Source organism: Malaclemys terrapin, chromosome 1 (assembly GCF_027887155.1).
Source record: "Malaclemys terrapin pileata isolate rMalTer1 chromosome 1, rMalTer1.hap1, whole genome shotgun sequence".
Taxonomy (NCBI): Eukaryota; Metazoa; Chordata; order Testudines; family Emydidae; genus Malaclemys; species Malaclemys terrapin.
Genome location: NC_071505.1, coordinates 94562783 through 94581707, shown reverse-complemented (window position 1 = coordinate 94581707; position 18925 = coordinate 94562783). Strand labels below are relative to the sequence as shown.

The following is an 18925-nucleotide window of genomic DNA, read 5'->3' as shown; positions in this document are numbered from 1 at the left end:
TTCCAGAATCCTATAGCACCTACAGCAGCAATGGTGGCCTAGATTACACTGCAAATCCTGGTGCAGGGAGACTGGGCCATGCAAAACTACAGCTCCCAGGATTCTTTGGTGACCAATTGCAGCAATGATGTAATATGGTAATTAAGAGAGTTTATATATTATTTCAAAATACTCTACAGCTATCAACTGAACAGCAGCGACCAGAGAAAAGTCCCCAGGCAAACCCCATTATCCTGGGACCCCTGGGATTTGGGGAATGTTCAGAATGAGGAGGTGGGTTTTGTCCTTTGTGCCCATCACTAGTAATGACAAACATGCCATTCAGACAGAATCTTTCTTCCCCAAAGATCTCATAGCTACCACATTGAGTCCCAGTGAAATGCAGCCACCTCTGGGGTGGAGAGCACCAGATAAACTACAGATCCCAGAATCCTCCAGCGCCCACACCTGCAGTGGCGTCTCCAGCTTGGGAGGGACGGAGAGGGAGAGGGAGAGATGAGGATGGAAGGAGGGGAGGAAACGCAGGCTCCAGAGAGGGTGTCTTTGACCTGGGAGAGCCATCCGCCGCAGCCCGCAAACAGCAGCCGGGCTAAGTGGGTCCGGCTGAACGTCGGGGGCACGGTCTTCCTCACCACCAGGCAGACCTTGTGCCGGGAGCAGAAATCGTTCCTCTGCCGCTTGTGCCAGGGGGAGGAGCTGCAGTCAGACCAGGTAAGCGGCGAGCTGGCGCCTGCTGGCCGCCCCGCCTTGGGTGTGTGTCTGTGGCTGCCGTGTGCCCAGCGGGGGAGCGCGGAGCCATGACCGGGGTGGGATCAAAGCACAGCGCAGGCCGGGCTGGGAGGAGCCAACCCCGGCGGGGAAGGCGAGGTCCCATAGTGCAGGATCAACAGGGAGCTGGAGAGATAGACTGGTGGCCGGCGCGCACAGGACCGGGGTAATTGGCATGAGACCCCTTCCCTGTCCCCCCGGGGAACTCACTCCCTGCGTTCCATCCAGCCAGAGCCTCTTGGGGGGATTGGCCCGTTCCCTCTGTGGAATGGGAGGAGTTTCTGGCTTAATAGTGGGGACCAAACAGGCCTGCCACCCGTCTCCTCTGCTTCCTCGCACCAGCCCCACAAGAGGCGCCCCCCTTTCTCCCACTGTCACATGCCCAGTTATGTGGGTGGGACTCAGGTCTGACAAGGAGACATGGCGTTACCACATAGAGCCACAATAAGTAGCCTCCCATCACAGAGACAAGGCGGGAGAGGTATATTTTTTTTTGTACCAGACAAGCTTCCCAGCTTACACAGAGCGCTTCTTCCATTCTCCTCCTCCCAATACAGGCTGAAGAGGTAGGAGCCCTGCTGAGACCAGAGTCCGCATCACATCTTTTTATTCTTGGATCTCCCTGCTAGCCTTATAGAATCATGTTATATATAGGAAAGGCTTGGGGGTCTGCACCTCAGGGGTGAAATACCAAGAACCTCAGGCCCCAGCAGGATCAGTTTCAGCCCTTTGCTCTTTCAAGGGAGATAAATTGAGAGTACTGTGCAGTTTGCTCTGCTTGTGCATTTAGGATGAGATCTATAACAACAAGGTTCTGCCTGAATGTTAAAAGTCCCAGGGTACTTTAAATTAGAGAACAGGTTTAACCCATTTTGCTTTCCAACATGCCTCTTCTCCCTACTGTTTTGCAGTGTGATGGGTACCAGTTGGCTGCAGCCTTCCATCCTAGAGTTGGCTGCTTTTCTGTGGTACTATATGCATGTAGTTTGGGAAGTGGTTTGGGATCCAAAAGTTCGCTTTTATATGCTACTTTTAATATGTAGCTCTCAAATCACTTTATGAAGGCGAATAGGTATCGTTATTAGACCAGGTCAGGAATTTTTTGATAAAATGTTTTTTCCTTGGAAAATGCTGGTTCATCAAAACTGTTCCTGGGAAAGGATCCATTTTTATGAATTTCCTGTATTTTGTTTTTGGGGGTGGGGGAGGGAGAACGTTTTGAACTTGTTGACATGTCCCATTTTGACATTTTCTAAATGGAAAGTATTGGGTTTTTGATTCAAATTATTTTTTTGGTTTGAAATTTAAGTTATTTTAAGGTTAAAAATGTTAAACATGACAAAGTCAAAATTGAACTGAAATGTTTTGATCTCTCGTTTGAATGTTTTTCTTTTTGAATTTTCCATTCACATTTTTTTTTTCTTTTTGAGATTTTGACTTTTCATCCCAATTCAAGGTGGAAAAAATTATTGAAATCTCAAAAATTCTCACAAGACTGGAAAACTGTTTCCTGACCATCACTAATCATTATCCCCCTTTTTCACAGGGAAAACAAGGCACAGAAAGATTAAGTGAATTCCCTAAAATCAACAGCCAAAAGGACCCAGGTTTCCTTACCCTCAGTCCTGTCCACTGGACCAAAGGAGCTATAGAAATTAGGGTAACCAGATGTCCTGATTTTATAGGGACAGTCCCGATTTTGGGGTCTTTTTCTTATATAGGATCCTATTACCCACCACCCCCATCCCGATTTTTCACACTTGCTGTCTGGTCATCCTAATAGAAATATAAACCAGGATTACTACAGTTCTTGTTTTACTATAGTCCGTTGTCTAGAGAAGTTAGGGGCAGTGGCAAGTTTTCCCGTTGGGTTCTTCCCATCATGGCTTGTCTCTATTGTTAGGATGAGACTGGTGCATACCTTATAGACCGGGACCCCACATATTTTGGACCCATCCTGAATTTCCTGCGTCATGGCAAGCTGGTACTGAATAAAGACATGGCTGAGGAGGGTGAGTGTTGAAACCCAGTAAACTCCCTCTTAACACTGAATCCCTCTCTTAGAGGTGGGTTACAGTAGGTGCTGTTAACCCAGTATCCTGACCATATCCAATTCTGCTGTCTAAAAAATCGCCCCCCACAGTGGCAGGCCCCCTCCCCTGCGCTAGGATTTTGAAGACAGCTATCTTTGGAGCCCTCATCCCAGGGAACTCTTTGTGCCCCATTTGCCATACAATAAAATGAATGAGAGTTAGGAGAAAAAGCTTGCTGGAGTTTCCCCTGATCGCTAGTGATGGTATGATATTATGATAGGGTGAACCCATGCTGATTCAACCCTCTGCACGCTGATTTCCTCACCACTGCTCCACTATTTGGAGCATGAAGCTTCTGTCATTGGGGCTGGGAAAGGAGTAGCTAGGGGGGAGGGATAGCTCAGTGGTTTGAGCATTGGCCTACTGAATCCAGGGTTGTGAGTTCAATCCTTGAGGGGCCATTTGGGGATTGGTCCTACTTTGAGCAGGGGGTTGGACTAAATGATCTCCTGAGGTCCCTTCCAACCCTGATATTCTATGGTAGTGATGCCCAGTAGGATCTCTGATGAATTAACAAGTAGGAAATGGATGGTCTTCCCTGGTGTTAGCCCCATAGGGTTTGAGCCCTAAGTGACTGAGAATGCTTTATTATCAATTTCCTCCCCAGCATGCCATTTCTCCCAGTGTATGAGAGAGGGACCAATGGGGTGGGAGAATCAGAAGCTCTGAGGGATTCTCAGGGTATGTCTACACTATGGAGACTATGCTGTCAGAAAGAGTTTTTCTGTCATTGCAAACAAAGTTAGCTTTGTTGATGGAAATCCTCTTCTGTTGACAGACCTGCATCTACACAAGGGGTTTTGTCAGCATAGGTATGTCAGTCAGTGGTGTGGGTTTTTTTCACATCGCTGACTGACGTAGCAATGTCAGTATAACTTTTCTGTGTACCCTAGGCCTACGTGGGATGGTTGAGGGCAAATAAATCTCACCTGCTTGCCCTGTCTATGTTCTGATCTCAAGAGGGAACCTGTGTAGTCACTGAATGCTGGTTCCTAGGCATCATTCTCCCTTGTGGACACATAAAATGCCCCACGCCCTCCCTGTTAGCAAACGTGATCATGTATGTCTCAGGGGAGCAGACAGATGCAGCTACTGTAGGTTAATGAAGTGAAACACACATCTTTGTTTATCTGCTTTGGGGTAAAGTGCTATTCAGAGATCAGCAACAGGCCCAGGGCGGGCACCAGAAGACTAGGCTCAATACCTACAACAATAACCAGGATTCACTCCCAAGTGGGTAGCACTCAGTAACTGAGGGGTCTGGATTTAATCCCTGCTGAACAGAGCCCACAGGACAGTAACCAACAGAGCAAGAATGAGCCCTTGTGTACTCGGGGCCTAAATTCACTCTAGTTCATAGACACTCTGGGTCAATAATCAGGGTGCCTGGGTTCAGTGCCCAATAGGTAGAGCTCTGAACCTGCCCTGGGAAAATAACCTGCAAGCCTGGGTAGTGTCCTTCTCCTGGAATAACAGCCAGGGTAGGGATATGGGTGCACTTCCCAGTAGGATGAATCCTGGGAACATTAACCAGAGAGCTAGGGTTCTGTCTCCAGTTGTAGAGCCCTGACATCGTAACTAGGTTAGTCACCCCTGCGCCTCCCCTTGGTACAGTAATAAAGGGGGCCTGAATTCAATCCCCAGGTGTAAGAGCTTCCAGGCACCAGAGAACTGTTCATGTGGGACGTTGTGGTGTCCCTTCTCCCCAGGGGAGAGAGTTCTCGGTACAGGCATGTGAATTCCTGAAGCAGCCAGATGGGGCTTTCCCTTCAGGAAGCTCCGAGTACTGGGAAATGGGACTAAGAAGGACAAATACTTATTCCCATGTCTTTTACACTCTCTGTGTTTCTAGGGGTTTTAGAAGAAGCTGAATTCTATAACATCGGCCCTTTAATCAGAATAATCAAGGACAGACTGGAGGAGAAGAACTACACCGTAACACAGGTCTGAGGGAAAATGGAGAGACAAGGCTGGGGGAGGGGGAGAGGGGATGGAGAGCTAGAAGAGAGGTCAAATATGGGAGGGACAGTGGGGAAGTACCGTGGAAAAATAACCCACTGTGACTATCTGTAGAAGAAATGAGTTGTTACAGCCCCAGCCACAGAGCTTTAGCTTAAGCTGTAGCAGCCAATACTTTTAGTTCTGGAGGTTCTTGGTTTAATTCCTGGTGTGTCAGCCCAGCTGGCCCTGTCACATAAATGGGAGATGTTTGCTGGCACATAAATACACAGGGATGATTCCACTGATACATGCTGTGTCATGAAATCTTCCACCAGCAGGAAACCTTCATTGTAGTTAAAATGGAAGTCCCAGAGGTGGCACTGGATGCTGCGCTTGTCTGATCTGGAAGGGTGCTATATTCTGAACCTCCAGACAGGGTATTAGCTGCAGGGGCTATTTCAGTGTGGGAAGGGGATAGTTGGTGGAAGGTGCATTGTCTGTGTGTGCCTGCAACTCCAGAAAGAAGCCAGCCTGTTCCTTTTAGTGTACTATTACTGTGGGAGGCAGAGGGATATCGGTGGGGAATCACTGAGGCTGTGGGAGGTGGAGGGGGTGTCTGTGGTGGGGAAATTCTCTAAGGCGTGACTCCTCCATCTTTGGCTGTGATTACCTCCTTCAAATTGCTCTTTAATACCCATTTATTCCAGGAATAATGAGAGTTAAAAATTGTTTGTTATTTGCATTACCGTAACACACACTGAAATTAGAGCCCTGTTGTGCCAGGCACTGTACAAACACGATCAGAGACGGTCCTTGCCCCCAAAGAGCCTGCAGTCTAAATAGACAAGAGAAAGGGTGGGAGAAAAACAGGCTTATTACCCCCCACTTTGCAGATTGGAAACGAACACAGAGAGATTGTGGATTGGTTTTTTCCCCCAAGGTCACTCAGGAATCCTGCAGCAGAGCTACTACTTTGCTTCACCAGTAATCTCTCCATAGTCTCTTTCCTTGTGCAGTGATCCCGTGTCCGAACTTGCATTATGTTTTGTCTTATCTGCCTTAGTTTGTGAACTCCCTGAAGCAGAGACTGTGACTCCACACTTGAGCACAGTGGACATTTATGGCACTATGTCAGAGGTTCTCAAATTTTTATACTGGTGACCCCTTTCACATAGCAAGCCTCTGAGTGCGACCCCCCCCCCCTTTATAAATTAAAAACACTTTTTTATATATTTAACCCCATTATAAATGCTTGACATGAAGCGGGATTTGGGGTGGAGGTTGACAGCTCGTGACCCCCCATGTAATGACCTCCTGACCCCCTGAGTGGTCCTGACCCCCAGTTTGAGAACCTCTGCACTGTATCAATGGCTTTTATTATCAATGATAACAAATGCAAACTTCCTGTAAGAATGAGTGTGGCCTATGCTGGGTGCTGGACCCTTCCCCTCCTCACAGTAGATCCTTTTAATCCATGTGCTGTCCTGCTGCGCATGAGATGTGATCCCGCAGAAACCTTTGTCCTCTCATACCACCCCTTTTTGGGCAGGGCAATATGAAGTTGGGTTGCAGGTATACCTCTTTGTAGGGCCCTCATTTTTATAATCCAAGCCACAGGTATATCAGCTTTTGTCACAGAATAACATTCAGAATCTTTTGAGGGTATGTAGCCACTTGGCTCAGTTTCCTGCTGGAACATCTGCCCCGAAGGCAGAGTTCCTCAGCAACGTGCCTCACTTTCCTCACAGGTGCCTCCGAAGCATGTGTACCGGGTGCTGCAGTGCCAGGAAGAAGAGCTCACTCAGATGGTTTCCACTATGTCAGATGGATGGCGCTTTGAGCAGGTAGAGCAGGATGTGTGGGGTAGAAGAGGAGCTGTGTGCTAGAGGAGAGACAGGGAACATGCTCTAACATCAAGGCGCCAGAATACACCACTCCCACTGTGGGTATTGCTTACTCACCAGGTTCAGTGCCAGTAGATCCCATCTCTCTGCCATCTCTTCTCTGGGGAGCCTGGAGGAATCTGCGTGAGGTTACAGTGCTTTGTGTTACAGCAGTCCGTCCCCCCCCCCACCCCCGCCCAGTTCTCTGTGTCACAGCCTCTGTTTAGTCCTCAGTCCCTCTGGTTTCTTGACGGGAGTAGCACATAAGTATCTGACTCCATGCTCCCTGAGGGCATTGTCCATATCCCTGTTCCCAGTGAGAAGTGGACATGTAGCGAAGCATGTGTGAGATCTTTGACTTTCTCTTTTGTCACTTCCAGCTGGTGAATATCGGGTCATCCTATAACTATGGGAATGAGGACCAGACAGAGTTCCTGTGCGTAGTCTCCAAAGAGTTGTACAACTCACCCAATGGCCTGAGCTCTGAGCCTAGCCGCAAAGCCAAGGTGAGACCAACCTGCACTTCACTGTCCTTGTTAATGGCTTGTCTTCATCACCATAAGAGCCTCTTCTCTGTTTCCTCCCTCCCCCTCAGCGGTGGGCTAACCAGGTGGTGAAATGTCATGGCCTGTCCCTTTGTTCAGAGTCATGAAGTGCTACCTCCTAACGAACAGGACCTTGTGTGTGTGGCAAATCACTATAACAAGGTACCCCTGTCCTTCTCGTGCCTCCCCAGTCTGCCTCCTCATCTCTCTTCCTACCCACGCTGAGTGTGTCACTATCATCAGACCCGTCGGTGTGGGAATACCCATAATGCTTTGCAGTGGGTACCTTTGTTTGCTGACTAGAGGACAACATCCTCTTTCTGGAGAGTAAGGAACGCTTTCTCCACTGAGTTGTGGTGTGTGGAAATGGGAGGCGCTCTCCTCACCGTCAGGCCAGAGAGGGAGGGGAGAAACTCCGTTGGGGCACACTTTCTTGGTAGATACAGACACACAGAACATGGGAAGGACCAAAATCCATCGGTCCCCGACAGTCCTCTGCATTTCTATGCGGGGAGACGTACCTGCCTGATTCCCATGGACAATCCCTGCTCAGGGTTCCAGAAGAAGCCTGAATTTCTCTGAACCCTAAAGGTCTTCAGGCCATTCCTCCCTATACCCAAATCTGGCCGCTACTTTGAGCCCTTGCGCATGAGCAAGAATCACCATGGCAGGTCTTGCAAGTGTCTCCGATCTTTCTTCCCTTTGTACTGCATGCTGGGCCGCAGAGCACAGAGGAGGATCCAGAGGAGGAAGAGAAGGAGGAGGAGGAGGCAGAGGAGAAAGGTGCATCAAATCCCTGAGGAAAATAATAATAAAAACCCAACCATAAAGCCGTCTGTTCCCATCTGGTGAGAGTCCACACAGCTAGTGTCAGGGGAGCACTAGGGAAGAGGCTGAGGGAACCACTCCAGGGAGCAGGGGATGCAGTGGGGCTGAAGTCTCAGTGGTGGAGGCGGGAGATCTATTACACATGGCTGCTACTTTATATTTAACTTTTTATTTTTTTATTTTTATTTGCAGCAAATTAATCTACCTGGGATTCTGCTAATTCTGTCCAGATTCCCTCTCCTGCTCCCTTCCTGCCCATGGGGTTCTTGTCACCTCTCTCCTACTTCCTCCCTTCCACACAGTTCTTTCCCCAAGAATCCCTCCCTCCACTCCCCTCTTCCCTCACTCTCTCTCCTCATGCACCTAGGTTCCTGCCTCCCCTCCCACCTTCCACTCCTGGTGTCCTGTGTGCTCCCTGCTCAGGATCCTGTCTCCTCCTGCTCCTCACTCTTCCTCCTCTGCAGGTATGGTACCTGTCTGCTCTCTCAGATATGACTCTGAGCTCTGCATGAGTGACTCTCGTCTCCTCCCCTCTTACGGATCTGGCCCTGGTTTGTAGGCCTTTGGTGGGGGCAGGGAGTGGTTGATTATTTCCTTACTCTGTGCTTTCCTGATTCTCTTTGTGTGTGTCTTATTTTTAAGCAGGCCTTACAGTTCTGGACTAGAGGCTCTGGTAGCAGAAGGAAAAGCAAAGCTGTGAGACATTGAGAGGGATGAGAACCAGGGCAAGGAAGATAGAGGGGGAGCTGGGGAGAGTGTTGTATTTCTGCCTGGCATATGTGCACACAGGATTTTTCCCCAGCAGCTTCTGTTTAATCCTCCTCCTGGTAGCTGAAAGAATATTTTGCATGAGGATTTCCATATATTTCCCTGCCTTTAAAAGCAGCCTTTGCCAGCTGGGTGTTTCCCAGCAGATTCTGACAGGGTAAGCGTTCTGGGAGTGAAAATAGAAACTAGGCAGCTCTGTGTGAAGTGCACCCCAATTTTTGGCAGAGAGAGAGAGAGAACTTGGGCTCACCGCCCTAGTTGTGTGGTGGAGGGGATGAAGGGGGTGAGGAGGCCTGGAGGAAGGAGCCTTGCTTCTCTCTTTTTAGGCTGTTTACAGGATTTGTGCTAAATTGGAGGTTCCTGAACCCCTCTTCCCACACCCCTACAATTAGGGGGAGTCATTGGTTCTCTGGTATTTGCCAGGCCTTCTCCATCCCTCTGTTTAGGGGTCTCTCTGCCCTCAGCTGTGGGGCCTGAGTATTATACTGAGTCAGTATATTTTACTCACATGGATTTTCCTTCCTCTCTCTTTCTCTCCCTCCCTCCTTTTTCATGTCTCTTTCTTTTCTGTTCTCTCATCACTTTGCTTTTCCTCTTCCTCTCGATTTGTGCTGCTCTCCCTTTCTCCTCCATGCTTGATTTCTCTCTGCCTTTGGTTTTGTTCTTTGTCTCTCTCTTGTTTTCTAGTTGTTACAAGCCAAAGGCCTCAGGATGTGATACCGACGATCAACTCCAGCCTTTTAATTTCCATTTAAAAATCTTTATTTTTGTACTGTAGTTTATGGCAGCCCTCTGGGGGAAAGCGTCGCAGCGACTCCACTCCTCACCCTCAACTTGTTGCCTTTGTTTTTAAAGTTCTGTTTTGGAATATCGTTTCTGAAGCTCACGCCCGCCTCCCCCCTGAGAAAGGCAGATACCGACGCCTGTGTGTCTGACTTGCTGCAGGGGATGTAATCCACACCCTGCAATCTCCCCAGGCCCACAGGATTCCCCTTCTTTAGGGACACAGTCAGTGCTTAATTTGTGCCAGGGCTCAGCCCTGGCATCTCTAGGCTTGGCAGTTCATAGCCCCAGCATCTCTGGACTTGCCACATCAGTTTTGAAAATAAATCATTGCTTGAGCCCCGGCACCTCTTTCACTACAAATTAAGCACTGGTCACAGTTACCCATGCTGGAGAGTCCAGAACTCAACAGCTACACACTTCCTTCCTACCCACATCTGCTGACTAGATTCAGGCCTGTGTGTTTGATTTACTGTCAGAGCCACTGTTGGGGAGGGCAGTTGAGCTTTGCTTGTCACCAGGGGGCAAATGGGGAATCCCTGCCTCTCTCCAGATAGCCTGTGCTTAGCACAAGGAGTAAAGGGGCAGCATTGACCCTTTTCTGGGTAATATACACACACACAGGCCCTGCAGTGAGAGGTTTAATTTCAATGGGGGAGAAAGAGGCAGGAGTATAGCATGGCGTACCTGGCTTCTGATGTAGCTTCTGACTGTTCTAGGAAGGAGATGCCTGCCAGTGCTTCTGGACATGGGGTGTTTCCGCTGTGTTATAACTCCTGAATAAATGTGACTGTCCATTACTGGCTGTCTCCTCTCCTTTTTGCCACAGCACTTTGGTGCTCATGGGAAGGACCTGAGAGCTAGAATTGAGGCCTCAGATTAACTGCATGACAATATTAGAACTCATCCACTCGGAGCCAGTCTTCCTTCCCCACCCCTTTGTTCCCGACTGGCAAGTGAGGCAGGAAGTGCGTGTGACTGGAGTCCCTGTACCCAGCACTCTGTAGGCCAGGAGACTTATGGTCCCAGTGGAAATGATGTTGGGCTAAGGAAGCTGTGTCCAGTGCTCACTCGGCCCAGGATAAAATTCATAAACACGCATGATACAAAAGTTGTTTGCTGGGTGCAGCTCAGCCTGGAGGCTTGGCCCTGGCCTGTGCTCCTGGTCACCTACTCTGACCCTAATGTACCTAAATACTGATATTTATTGCACACATTGTCTTCCATTCTCAGGTGGAAAGGGATGTTCTCCTGGTTCCTGGCTAAAGTGACAGAGACATTCCCACAGTTCCCAGGGAGCCTGGCTGGGCCTCCCTTTACTGTCTGTGTATTTCCCCAAGTGTGTATAGCACGGCTGATGGGGGAACTTCTTCTTGTTGTAGTTCACACCACAGTGAACTGTATAAGCACCCACACAGATTATAGATGGTTCATGCTGTCCCCAGGCTGCAGCTGAGAGGGAGGTGTTCGTCTCTTTTTGAGGTTCTCTAATCTGGTCTCATCAAGTTGCTGCATATGGAATTTTAGGCTGGCAGATACATTCTCAACCCAGACAGAGAAAATTGCAGAGCAAAAAAAATGCTTTTTATTCCCAATTCCAGACATTGGCCCATAATATTTCTTCATAAATACATAGCCATCACCATCTAAAATACTTTGCTTGCTGCCTTCTCCCCTCACTTTGCTGGCAACAGAGGATGGAAGTGAAGGAAGATCTTTTGTATTAAAGGTATTAAATGAATTCAAGAGAGCGGGTAGGAGGTTGCACAGATGTTATGTACTCAGTGGCCAAGAATTCTGCCTGGAGGGAGTCCAATTGCAGCATAAAATGATGGTGAAATTACAGCACTGAGGCAGTGACATGTACTTGGGAAAAGTGATGGATCATGTCTTGGAGGCTCTAATAGACAAATAATTGCCCAGTTGAACCTAACTACACCCTCTAGCTAAGGAAAGAAGCAATTATAGAGATGGGAGAGGAGGAGGCGTGGTGGGGGGAAGTGTGGGGAGGAGAAGAATGAATGGCAGGGAAGGAGAGAGAGACGGATTGATATCACAGTTACTGGAATCTCATTTCTATCTACATCAGTCAGATTTTCTTGCAGCAAATGTTCCAGCGTTGGGACTGGGAATTAATTATGTAGTTCCTGTAAAGTTCATCTCCCCCATTCTCCTGTCCAGAAAGCATCTGCTCAGAACCCACGGCTTTCCATCCTCCCTCCCCTTAAAGTACCAGAGACCTTTGTGTGCCTGGCCTTAATACAAGACTGGGCAGTTCTTGGAGAGGGTGGAGGGGCTTCCCACATGTCCTCACATACCCCCAGGGGCAGATATACTTTCCTCCATCCCAAAACATAATCTCTGTCTTTCCCAACACTCTGGAGACAAGTGATCAATGTCAGGAACAGGTAACAGAGCAGCCTGTGCCTAGTGGGGAAGGCACAGGGAGACTCCCTCAGCTCATTGTCTGTTTCATCCAGCCTAGCACCCTGGTGATCCTGGTGTAGACCCCGTAATTATCTGGACGTGCGCAACCCAGCCCCCAGCTCACCAGGCCAGCCAGGAACCACCTGCCACTGGGCTCCTTGCAGACGAGGGGACCTCCGGAATCACCCTAGAGGCAGAAGGAAACAAAGAACCATCAGGACACTGAAGTGATGGGGGTGGAGCATGATGAAGAACTCGCACATGCTTTGAGAATACATTTCCCCTACTTCCTCTCATCTTCAGGCTGCAATTCAACCCCTCCATCCCATTGCCCAAGGCCTTGGCAGAACCCCCAATGGAGCTAAGTATCTTAGGCAGATGGGTGTAGGATAGCATCAGAAATCCAAGTCTTCTAAGGAAAGGTATTGGCCACTGGCACATCCTCGGCCATGCGTGTCCCCTTCCCCAATAAGCCTCTTGCTTATTCTTCCAGTCAGTGGAAGGTCCTCAGAAGGAAACAGGCTGGAGCAAGTCTAGGGAGGGCTTTGCCAATTGCAAATTTGAACTGGATCCTAAAATGAATGGAGTGCCAGTGGAATTGCCTGGGGATGAAGGGTAATGTAGGAGCAGGCAGAGAGCAGCAGCACCAATCAGCACATGCTGGGGTGGGGTGAGTTATGGGAACAGTCTTCAGGTAGATGACAGGAAAGGTGCTCGTAGTAGGAAAGCGGAGGAATGGCTGACAAGGACGTAATGGCCTGAAATTGGAAAAGGGAAAATCCAAGCTATAGTGTCACCAGCATTCCTGACTAGGCCGAGGATCCATGGGAAGAAGCGGATAACCTTCCCTATGGAGCTGCGTGTGGCTCCACCAAGGTTCCATCACTGTGGGGAGCTCATGGGAGACTGGACATAATCCTAAGAAACTGAAAAGTTTCTGCGTTTGCACCAGAGGATAAGCATGAGCAGGATGTGACCTACAGTTGGGGCAAGAAGGTCTTTCTTCTAACCTCTTGGAATTAATATACTCCTTATTCAAAGCTATAACGCATGTTCAGGGGACAAAGACCTCCCACCCCCATCCATTACTGGATGATGCCCCTTTAAGGTGGAAGTGTCCCATGTCTCCTCTGTCACCTGGCAGGCATCCTTCTTGCCCTTGCGGTAGCCGGCGCAGAGCATTCTGGGAGATATCTGGTAGTGATAAGCCTCGCTGCAGATGTCCTGCTGGATCAGCTGCACATCCACCTTCTGCAGGATGTTACTCAGTTGCCCTAGATATGGAACAAGAACAGCCGGTGAGTAACAGCAGAGCTCCCTGCCTCTTCCTGTTATCCCCATACCACGGCCACGTCTCACCTCTCCAGCTCATGGAAAGAGCTGCCACTCGGATCACCATCTTGTCCTCCACTTGCGTCACATCTTCCCCCCCTCCCCTAATCCTTACCTTAGCTTCTCACCTTTTACTGTATCAGTTCAAGCTTCTCACTTCACCCACAAGGCTCTACACAACTGGGTCCTATTCAGCATTACGCTGCAGCCCCTTTGCACCAGCGGGGCACAAGGGGGGTAGAACTGTCTGAAGGAGGACAATTCCGTTTTGCAGCAACTTTTGCGCTTTCAAAACTTGTTTTCGTCCCACAGTGGACTGAAAACATGGCCTTCCAAACGTCCCCATGAAAACAGAATTGTGTTGAACTGTCCAGTTTTGGATCCAAACCAGAACTTTTCGATTCATAGAATATTAGGGTTGGAAGGGACCTCAGGAGGTCATCTAGTCCAACCCCCTGCTCAAAGCAGGACCAATCCCCAATTTTTGCCCCAGATCCCTAAATGGCCCCCTCGAGGATTCAGGAAGTAGTGTGGGTTCGTGGCCTGGTGGTTAGGGAGATGGGAGACTCAGGTTCAAGTTCCTGTCCTGTCTGATTCAGAGCAATGTTTTCATCCCAGAATAAGGCAGAATCTTTCTGATGAAAACTTCATCCAAACCTGCTAAGTCTCCATGACTGTCCCAACCAGCTCCATGAGGGGAACAGGAGACACATGGGCAGTACTGTACGAGAGCAGCAGGCTGTAGTGACCGTTTCACCAGGGCACAGGTTAGGACAGCCCTTGGGGGCTGCACTGGCTGCTGCAGCTGCTGCTTGGAGGAAGTGCAAGCTGCAGCCCCTCCATTTGTGTGATGGTGCCTGTCCCTGCACAAGTGCAGGGCTATCGCTGGGCCCAGTGTCGTCCCTGCAGCCAGCTCTGCTCTTCTCAGGCCTCTCTCATTACTGCGCTCTGGCTCCTTCCCTTGACCTCTGCTCCACAGTGTCTCTCATGCCGCCCCTTGTGTTCCAAGTCTGGAACAGCTCCAGCCTTTTCATCTGCCAAGAGAGCTCCTGCTCCTCCTCGCCCACTCCTTTCACAAAGCTGTCCTGCATTGATCTTCATGCCAATATTGCCCTCTCATTGCCTTGGGAATTCTTTCCCCGGGTTTCATACTTACCTGTCTCAATTAAACACTCAGCTCACTGGCAGGGCACTGCAACTGACACCTGCTATAACTGGGTTCAACACTCCCAAAGGAGTTGTACCAGCCTACAACAGGTTAGAATTTGGACGCTTTTCATCAGTCAGAGAATTATAGCTATTAGATGGACAGGACCTGTCACTGTAGGCCATCTAGCCCAGTTCCCTGCCAGGGTAGGAGTCTTCCTTACTATACTTTTACTAGTGCTTTGTCCAGTGTAGTTTTCAATGACCTAGGTTGAGGAGGGGGTGTTACATTTTCCAAAGTGACACCTGATTTTGGGCACCTCCATATTTGGGATGCTTAACGTCTTGAAGGGGCCTGATTTTCAGAGGGCAGGAGCTCAGCTCTGTCTGACAGGCACCAGCCGCTTTTGAAAATTTAAGCCAGGGCTTCCACTGCGTCCGTTGGGAGATTATGTTGTTGTGTGTGTAATACGCCATGCACACACTCCGTAAAGAATTATAGCTACAAAAATCCTTCATGCTCCCGTCACTTGCTGACAAAGACCCTTCTCTAGGTCTTCGGACCCAACGCCTCCAGCTGAGAGCTGTCCCAGAGCAGTGCACCTTCCCATCCTGGTCCTCCCAGGATGACCCATACTGTTATGAGTCTGTCTTAGGTCCTGCAAGCCCAGACAGTTAAAATCTCTCATCTTTTGGGGGCCTCGTGCTAGTGTGGGGCCTGGCTGATTAAGGGGCCCATAAAAGCGGCCGCCCAGCCAGGCAGCGGTACAGCTGCGAGCAGCGGCAGCAAACAGGGCGGCTAACAGGGGAGTTTGAGAGGGAGTTTGCAGGGGGAGGCAGGAGGGCGCGGTGTGTTCTGTGCTCCATTCCCCCAGGTGTCGTGGGCAGAGACCGCAGCAGCCATGAGCCAAGCAGCAGCAGCAGACAGAATGCAGATGGCGACATGTGGGAGCTGTGGTATGTATATAGTCCTAGCAGGAGACCTGGAACAAAGGTATGTGTGTATGAAGTGTCGCCTGATAGTGTTACTGGAGGAAAAGATTAAGGGGCTGCAGATGCAGGTAGATACCCTGGTGGAGTTTAGGCGGGGGTTTGAGCAGCTGATGGAGGAAAGGCAAGGGGGGGCTGAAGGAGAATGCCCTGTGGCGGAGGTAGAGGCAGAGGTAGAGGACGGTGAGAGGGGAATGGAGGGGGGAGAACATGGGAGGTGGAAGCATGTGACTGTGAGAAGTAGGCCAAGGAAAAGAAGGGCCAGTGAGGGGGGAATAGAACTCAGGAATAGGTTCGAGTGTTTGGATAGCGAGGTGGAGGGGCAGCAGGTGGCGACTGAAGGTGGAAGGGTGAGAAAGAAGAGAAGAGCAGCTAGTCCAAGAGAGAGAGGGGAGGAGTTGATGGAGACAGCACCAATTCTGGGCCCCGGGAGGATTCAGGAAGGCATAAGGGAAGATAGGAACAGGCACAGGTCAGGACTAGAGGGATCGGAGACTAGATTACTAGATCGCACTGTTGCCAGGCGGCGGCAGGTGTATGTGATTGGAGACTCTTTACTGAGGAGATTGGACAGGCCTGTGACCAGGGCGGACCCAGAGAACAGAAGGGTGTGCTGTCTCCCGGGCGCAAAGATACGCGATGTGGACCTGCGGTTGAAAAGGATCCTAAAAGGAGCAGGTAAGAACCCCTTGATAATCCTTCATGTGGGAACGAATGACACGGCTAGGTTCTCGTTAGAGAGGATCAGGGGAGATTATGCCAGGCTGGGGAAGACGCTCAAGGAGATAGAGGCTCAGATTATCTTTAGTGGGATTCTGCCCGTTCCGAGGGAAGGGCAGCAAAGGGCTGATAGGATTGTGAGAATAAATAGTTGGCTAAGGGAGTGGTGCTATAAGGAGGGCTTTGGGATGTATGGCCACTGGGAGGCTTTCGGGGACAGACACCTGTTCTCGCGGGATGGGCTTCACCTGAGTAAGGAAGGAAATAGACTTCTGGGAGGGAGGCTGGCTCATCTAATCAAAAGAGCTTTAAACTAGGAAGTTTGGGGAGACGGTTGGGAGATGCACAGTTAATCTCCACGCCAGATTCCAGTATGGAAAAGGTGAGTAAAAGGAGAGGAGACATAGCCGGGGAGATGAGATTGGACATAGGAAGGACAGGGGGGACGGACACAAGGAGGCCCGCAACATATAGTGCTGCTAATGGGAGACGGGCTAAACGACATACATTAGGGTGTTTATACACCAATGCCAGAAGCCTAGGTAACAAAATGGAGGAATTGGAGTTCTTGGTCCAGGAACTGAAACCGGATATCGTAGGAATAACGGAAACGTGGTGGAATGGCAGTCACGACTGGAACACCGGTATGGAGGGGTATGCGCTGTTTAGGAAAGACCAGAACAAGGGTAAAGGTGGGGGGGTGGCCTTGTATGTCAATAGTGAAATAAACTGTAAAGAAATAATAGTGGATGGATTAGATAACACAGAGTCTGTCTGGGCAATACTCACACTGGGTAATAGGACTACTAGAGCCTCTCCGGGGATAGTGCTTGGAGTGTGCTATAGACCGCCGGGATCGACCCAGGATATGGATAAGGAACTATTTAATGTGTTTAGAGAAGTAATTACTAACAGAAACTGTGTAATTATGGGGGACTTTAACTTCCCGGATATAGATTGGGGAACAAACGCTAGTAGCAATAACAGGGCTCAGATGTTCCTAGAAGTGCTTGCTGATCAATTCCTCCATCAAGTGGTAACTGAACCGACGAGGGGGGAGGCCATTTTAGATTTGATTCTAGCAAGTAGTGAGGACCTTGTTGAGGAAGTGGTAGTAGGGGACAATTTGGGCTCCAGTGATCATGAGCTAATTCGGTTTAAAATACATGGAAGGAGTAACAGAATTAAATCAAAGACTAGGGTTTATAATTTTAAAAAGGCCAATTTTAACAAACTAAGGGGACTGGTAAGGGAAGTGGATTGGGCAAACGTATTAATGGATTTAAAAGCAGAAGAAGCCTGGGATTACTTTAAGTTAAAGATGCATGAGCTGTCGGAGGCCTGTATTCCAAAAAAGGGAAAAAGATTACTAAGCAAGAGATTTAGACCGAGCTGGATGAGCGACCGACTCAAAGGGGCGATTAGGAAAAAACAGAAAGCGTTTAAAGAGTGGAAGAGGGGAGGGATCAGTAAGGAAATGTACCTAAGTGAAGTCAGAGAATGTAGAGATAGAGTGAGAAAGGCCAAAGGCCGTGTAGAGTTGGACCTAGCGAGGGGAATTAAAAGCAATAGTAAGAGGTTTTACAGCCACATAAATAGGAAGAAAGCAAAGAAAGAAGAAGTGGGACCGCTGAAGTCTATTGCCGGAGAGGAGATTAAAGACAATCTAGGCATGGCGCAATATCTTAATGAATATTTTGCATCGGTGTTTAATGAGGCCAATGAAGGTATTAGGGATACTAGCACCGTTACAGAGGGGCATACGGGATGGGGGATTACCGTATCCGAGGTAGAAACAAAACTAGAACGCCTTAATGGGGCTAAGTCGGGAGGACCGGACGATCTACATCCGAGAATATTGAAGGAATTGGCGCGGGAAATAGCAGGCCCGTTAGCGATAATATTTAATGAATCTGTAAACTCGGGGGTGGTCCCGTTAGACTGGAGAATAGCTAATGTGGTTCCTATTTTCAAGAAAGGGAAAAAAAGTGATCCGGGTAACTACAGGCCTGTTAGTTTAACATCAGTAGTGTGCAAGGTGTTAGAGAAAATTCTGAAAGAGAAACTAGTGGAGGACCTGGAGGTTAGTGGCAATTGCGATAAATTACAACATGGTTTTACGAAGGGCAGATCGTGCCAAACGAATCTGATCTCCTTCTTTGAGAAAGTAACGGATTTATTAGATAAGGGAAATGCGGTGGACCTAATATACCTGGATTTCAGTAAAGCGTTTGATACTGTACCCCATGAGGAATTATTGGTTAAACTGAAAAACATGGGGATCGATATGAAAATCCAGAGGTGGATAAGGAATTGGTTAATGGGGAGAATGCAGCGGGTCGTATTAAAGGGTGAATTGTCGGGTTGGAGGGAGGTTACTAGTGGAGTGCCTCAAGGTTCGGTTTTGGGACCCATTTTATTTAATCTATTTATAACTGACCTCGGAACCGATTGCAGGAGTGGGCTGATAAAATTTGCGGATGATACGAAGGTGGGAGGCGTTGTAAATTCGGAGGAGGACAGGGATATCCTGCAGGGAGACTTGAATGAGCTTGTGAATTGGAGTATCAGAAATAAGATGAAATTTAATAGTGAAAAGTGTAAGGTGATGCATTTGGGGATGACTAATAACAATTTTAGTTACAAGATGGGGACGCATTGGTTAGAAGTAACGGAAGAGGAGAAGGACCTAGGGGTTCTT

At 48.9% G+C, this 18925-nt stretch overlaps 2 protein-coding genes across 17 annotated transcripts in view; one reads left to right on the top strand and one right to left on the bottom strand.

Moving 5' to 3' along the window:
• Nucleotides 1-480: 480 nt before the first annotated feature.
• KCTD17 (potassium channel tetramerization domain containing 17) lies at nucleotides 481-10409 on the top strand. 8 transcript variants are annotated; one of them, XM_054032055.1, is made up of 7 exons: nucleotides 481-711; nucleotides 2672-2780; nucleotides 4714-4805; nucleotides 6551-6646; nucleotides 7066-7191; nucleotides 8251-8522; nucleotides 9605-10409. In XM_054032055.1, the coding sequence occupies exons 1-7, from the start codon at nucleotides 496-498 to the stop codon at nucleotides 9759-9761; spliced, it is 1068 nt and encodes a 355-aa protein (XP_053888030.1). In that variant the 5' UTR covers nucleotides 481-495; the 3' UTR covers nucleotides 9762-10409. The 8 variants fall into 8 exon arrangements, with proteins under 8 accessions (XP_053888030.1, XP_053888038.1, XP_053888067.1 ...); XM_054032063.1 differs by having other exon boundaries at nucleotides 9514-9698; XM_054032092.1 differs by lacking the exon at nucleotides 8251-8522 and adding an exon at nucleotides 7956-8078 and having other exon boundaries at nucleotides 9605-9687.
• TMPRSS6 (transmembrane serine protease 6) overlaps nucleotides 6598-18925 on the bottom strand; it is a 43123-nt gene continuing 30795 nt past the window's right edge. For 6 of the 9 annotated variants that reach the window (XM_054031999.1, XM_054031976.1, XM_054032016.1 and 3 more), the window contains exons 17-18: nucleotides 13174-13310; nucleotides 11199-12223 (exon numbers count right to left, since the gene is read on the bottom strand). In XM_054031999.1, the coding sequence (XP_053887974.1) occupies nucleotides 12065-12223; nucleotides 13174-13310 (296 nt within the window). In that variant the 3' untranslated portion in view covers nucleotides 11199-12064. Of the gene's footprint in view, nucleotides 6826-10206; nucleotides 10470-11198; nucleotides 12224-13173; nucleotides 13311-18925 lie in introns of those variants that run through there. The other 3 variants (XM_054032041.1, XM_054032032.1, XM_054032025.1) reach the window with 3 other exon arrangements.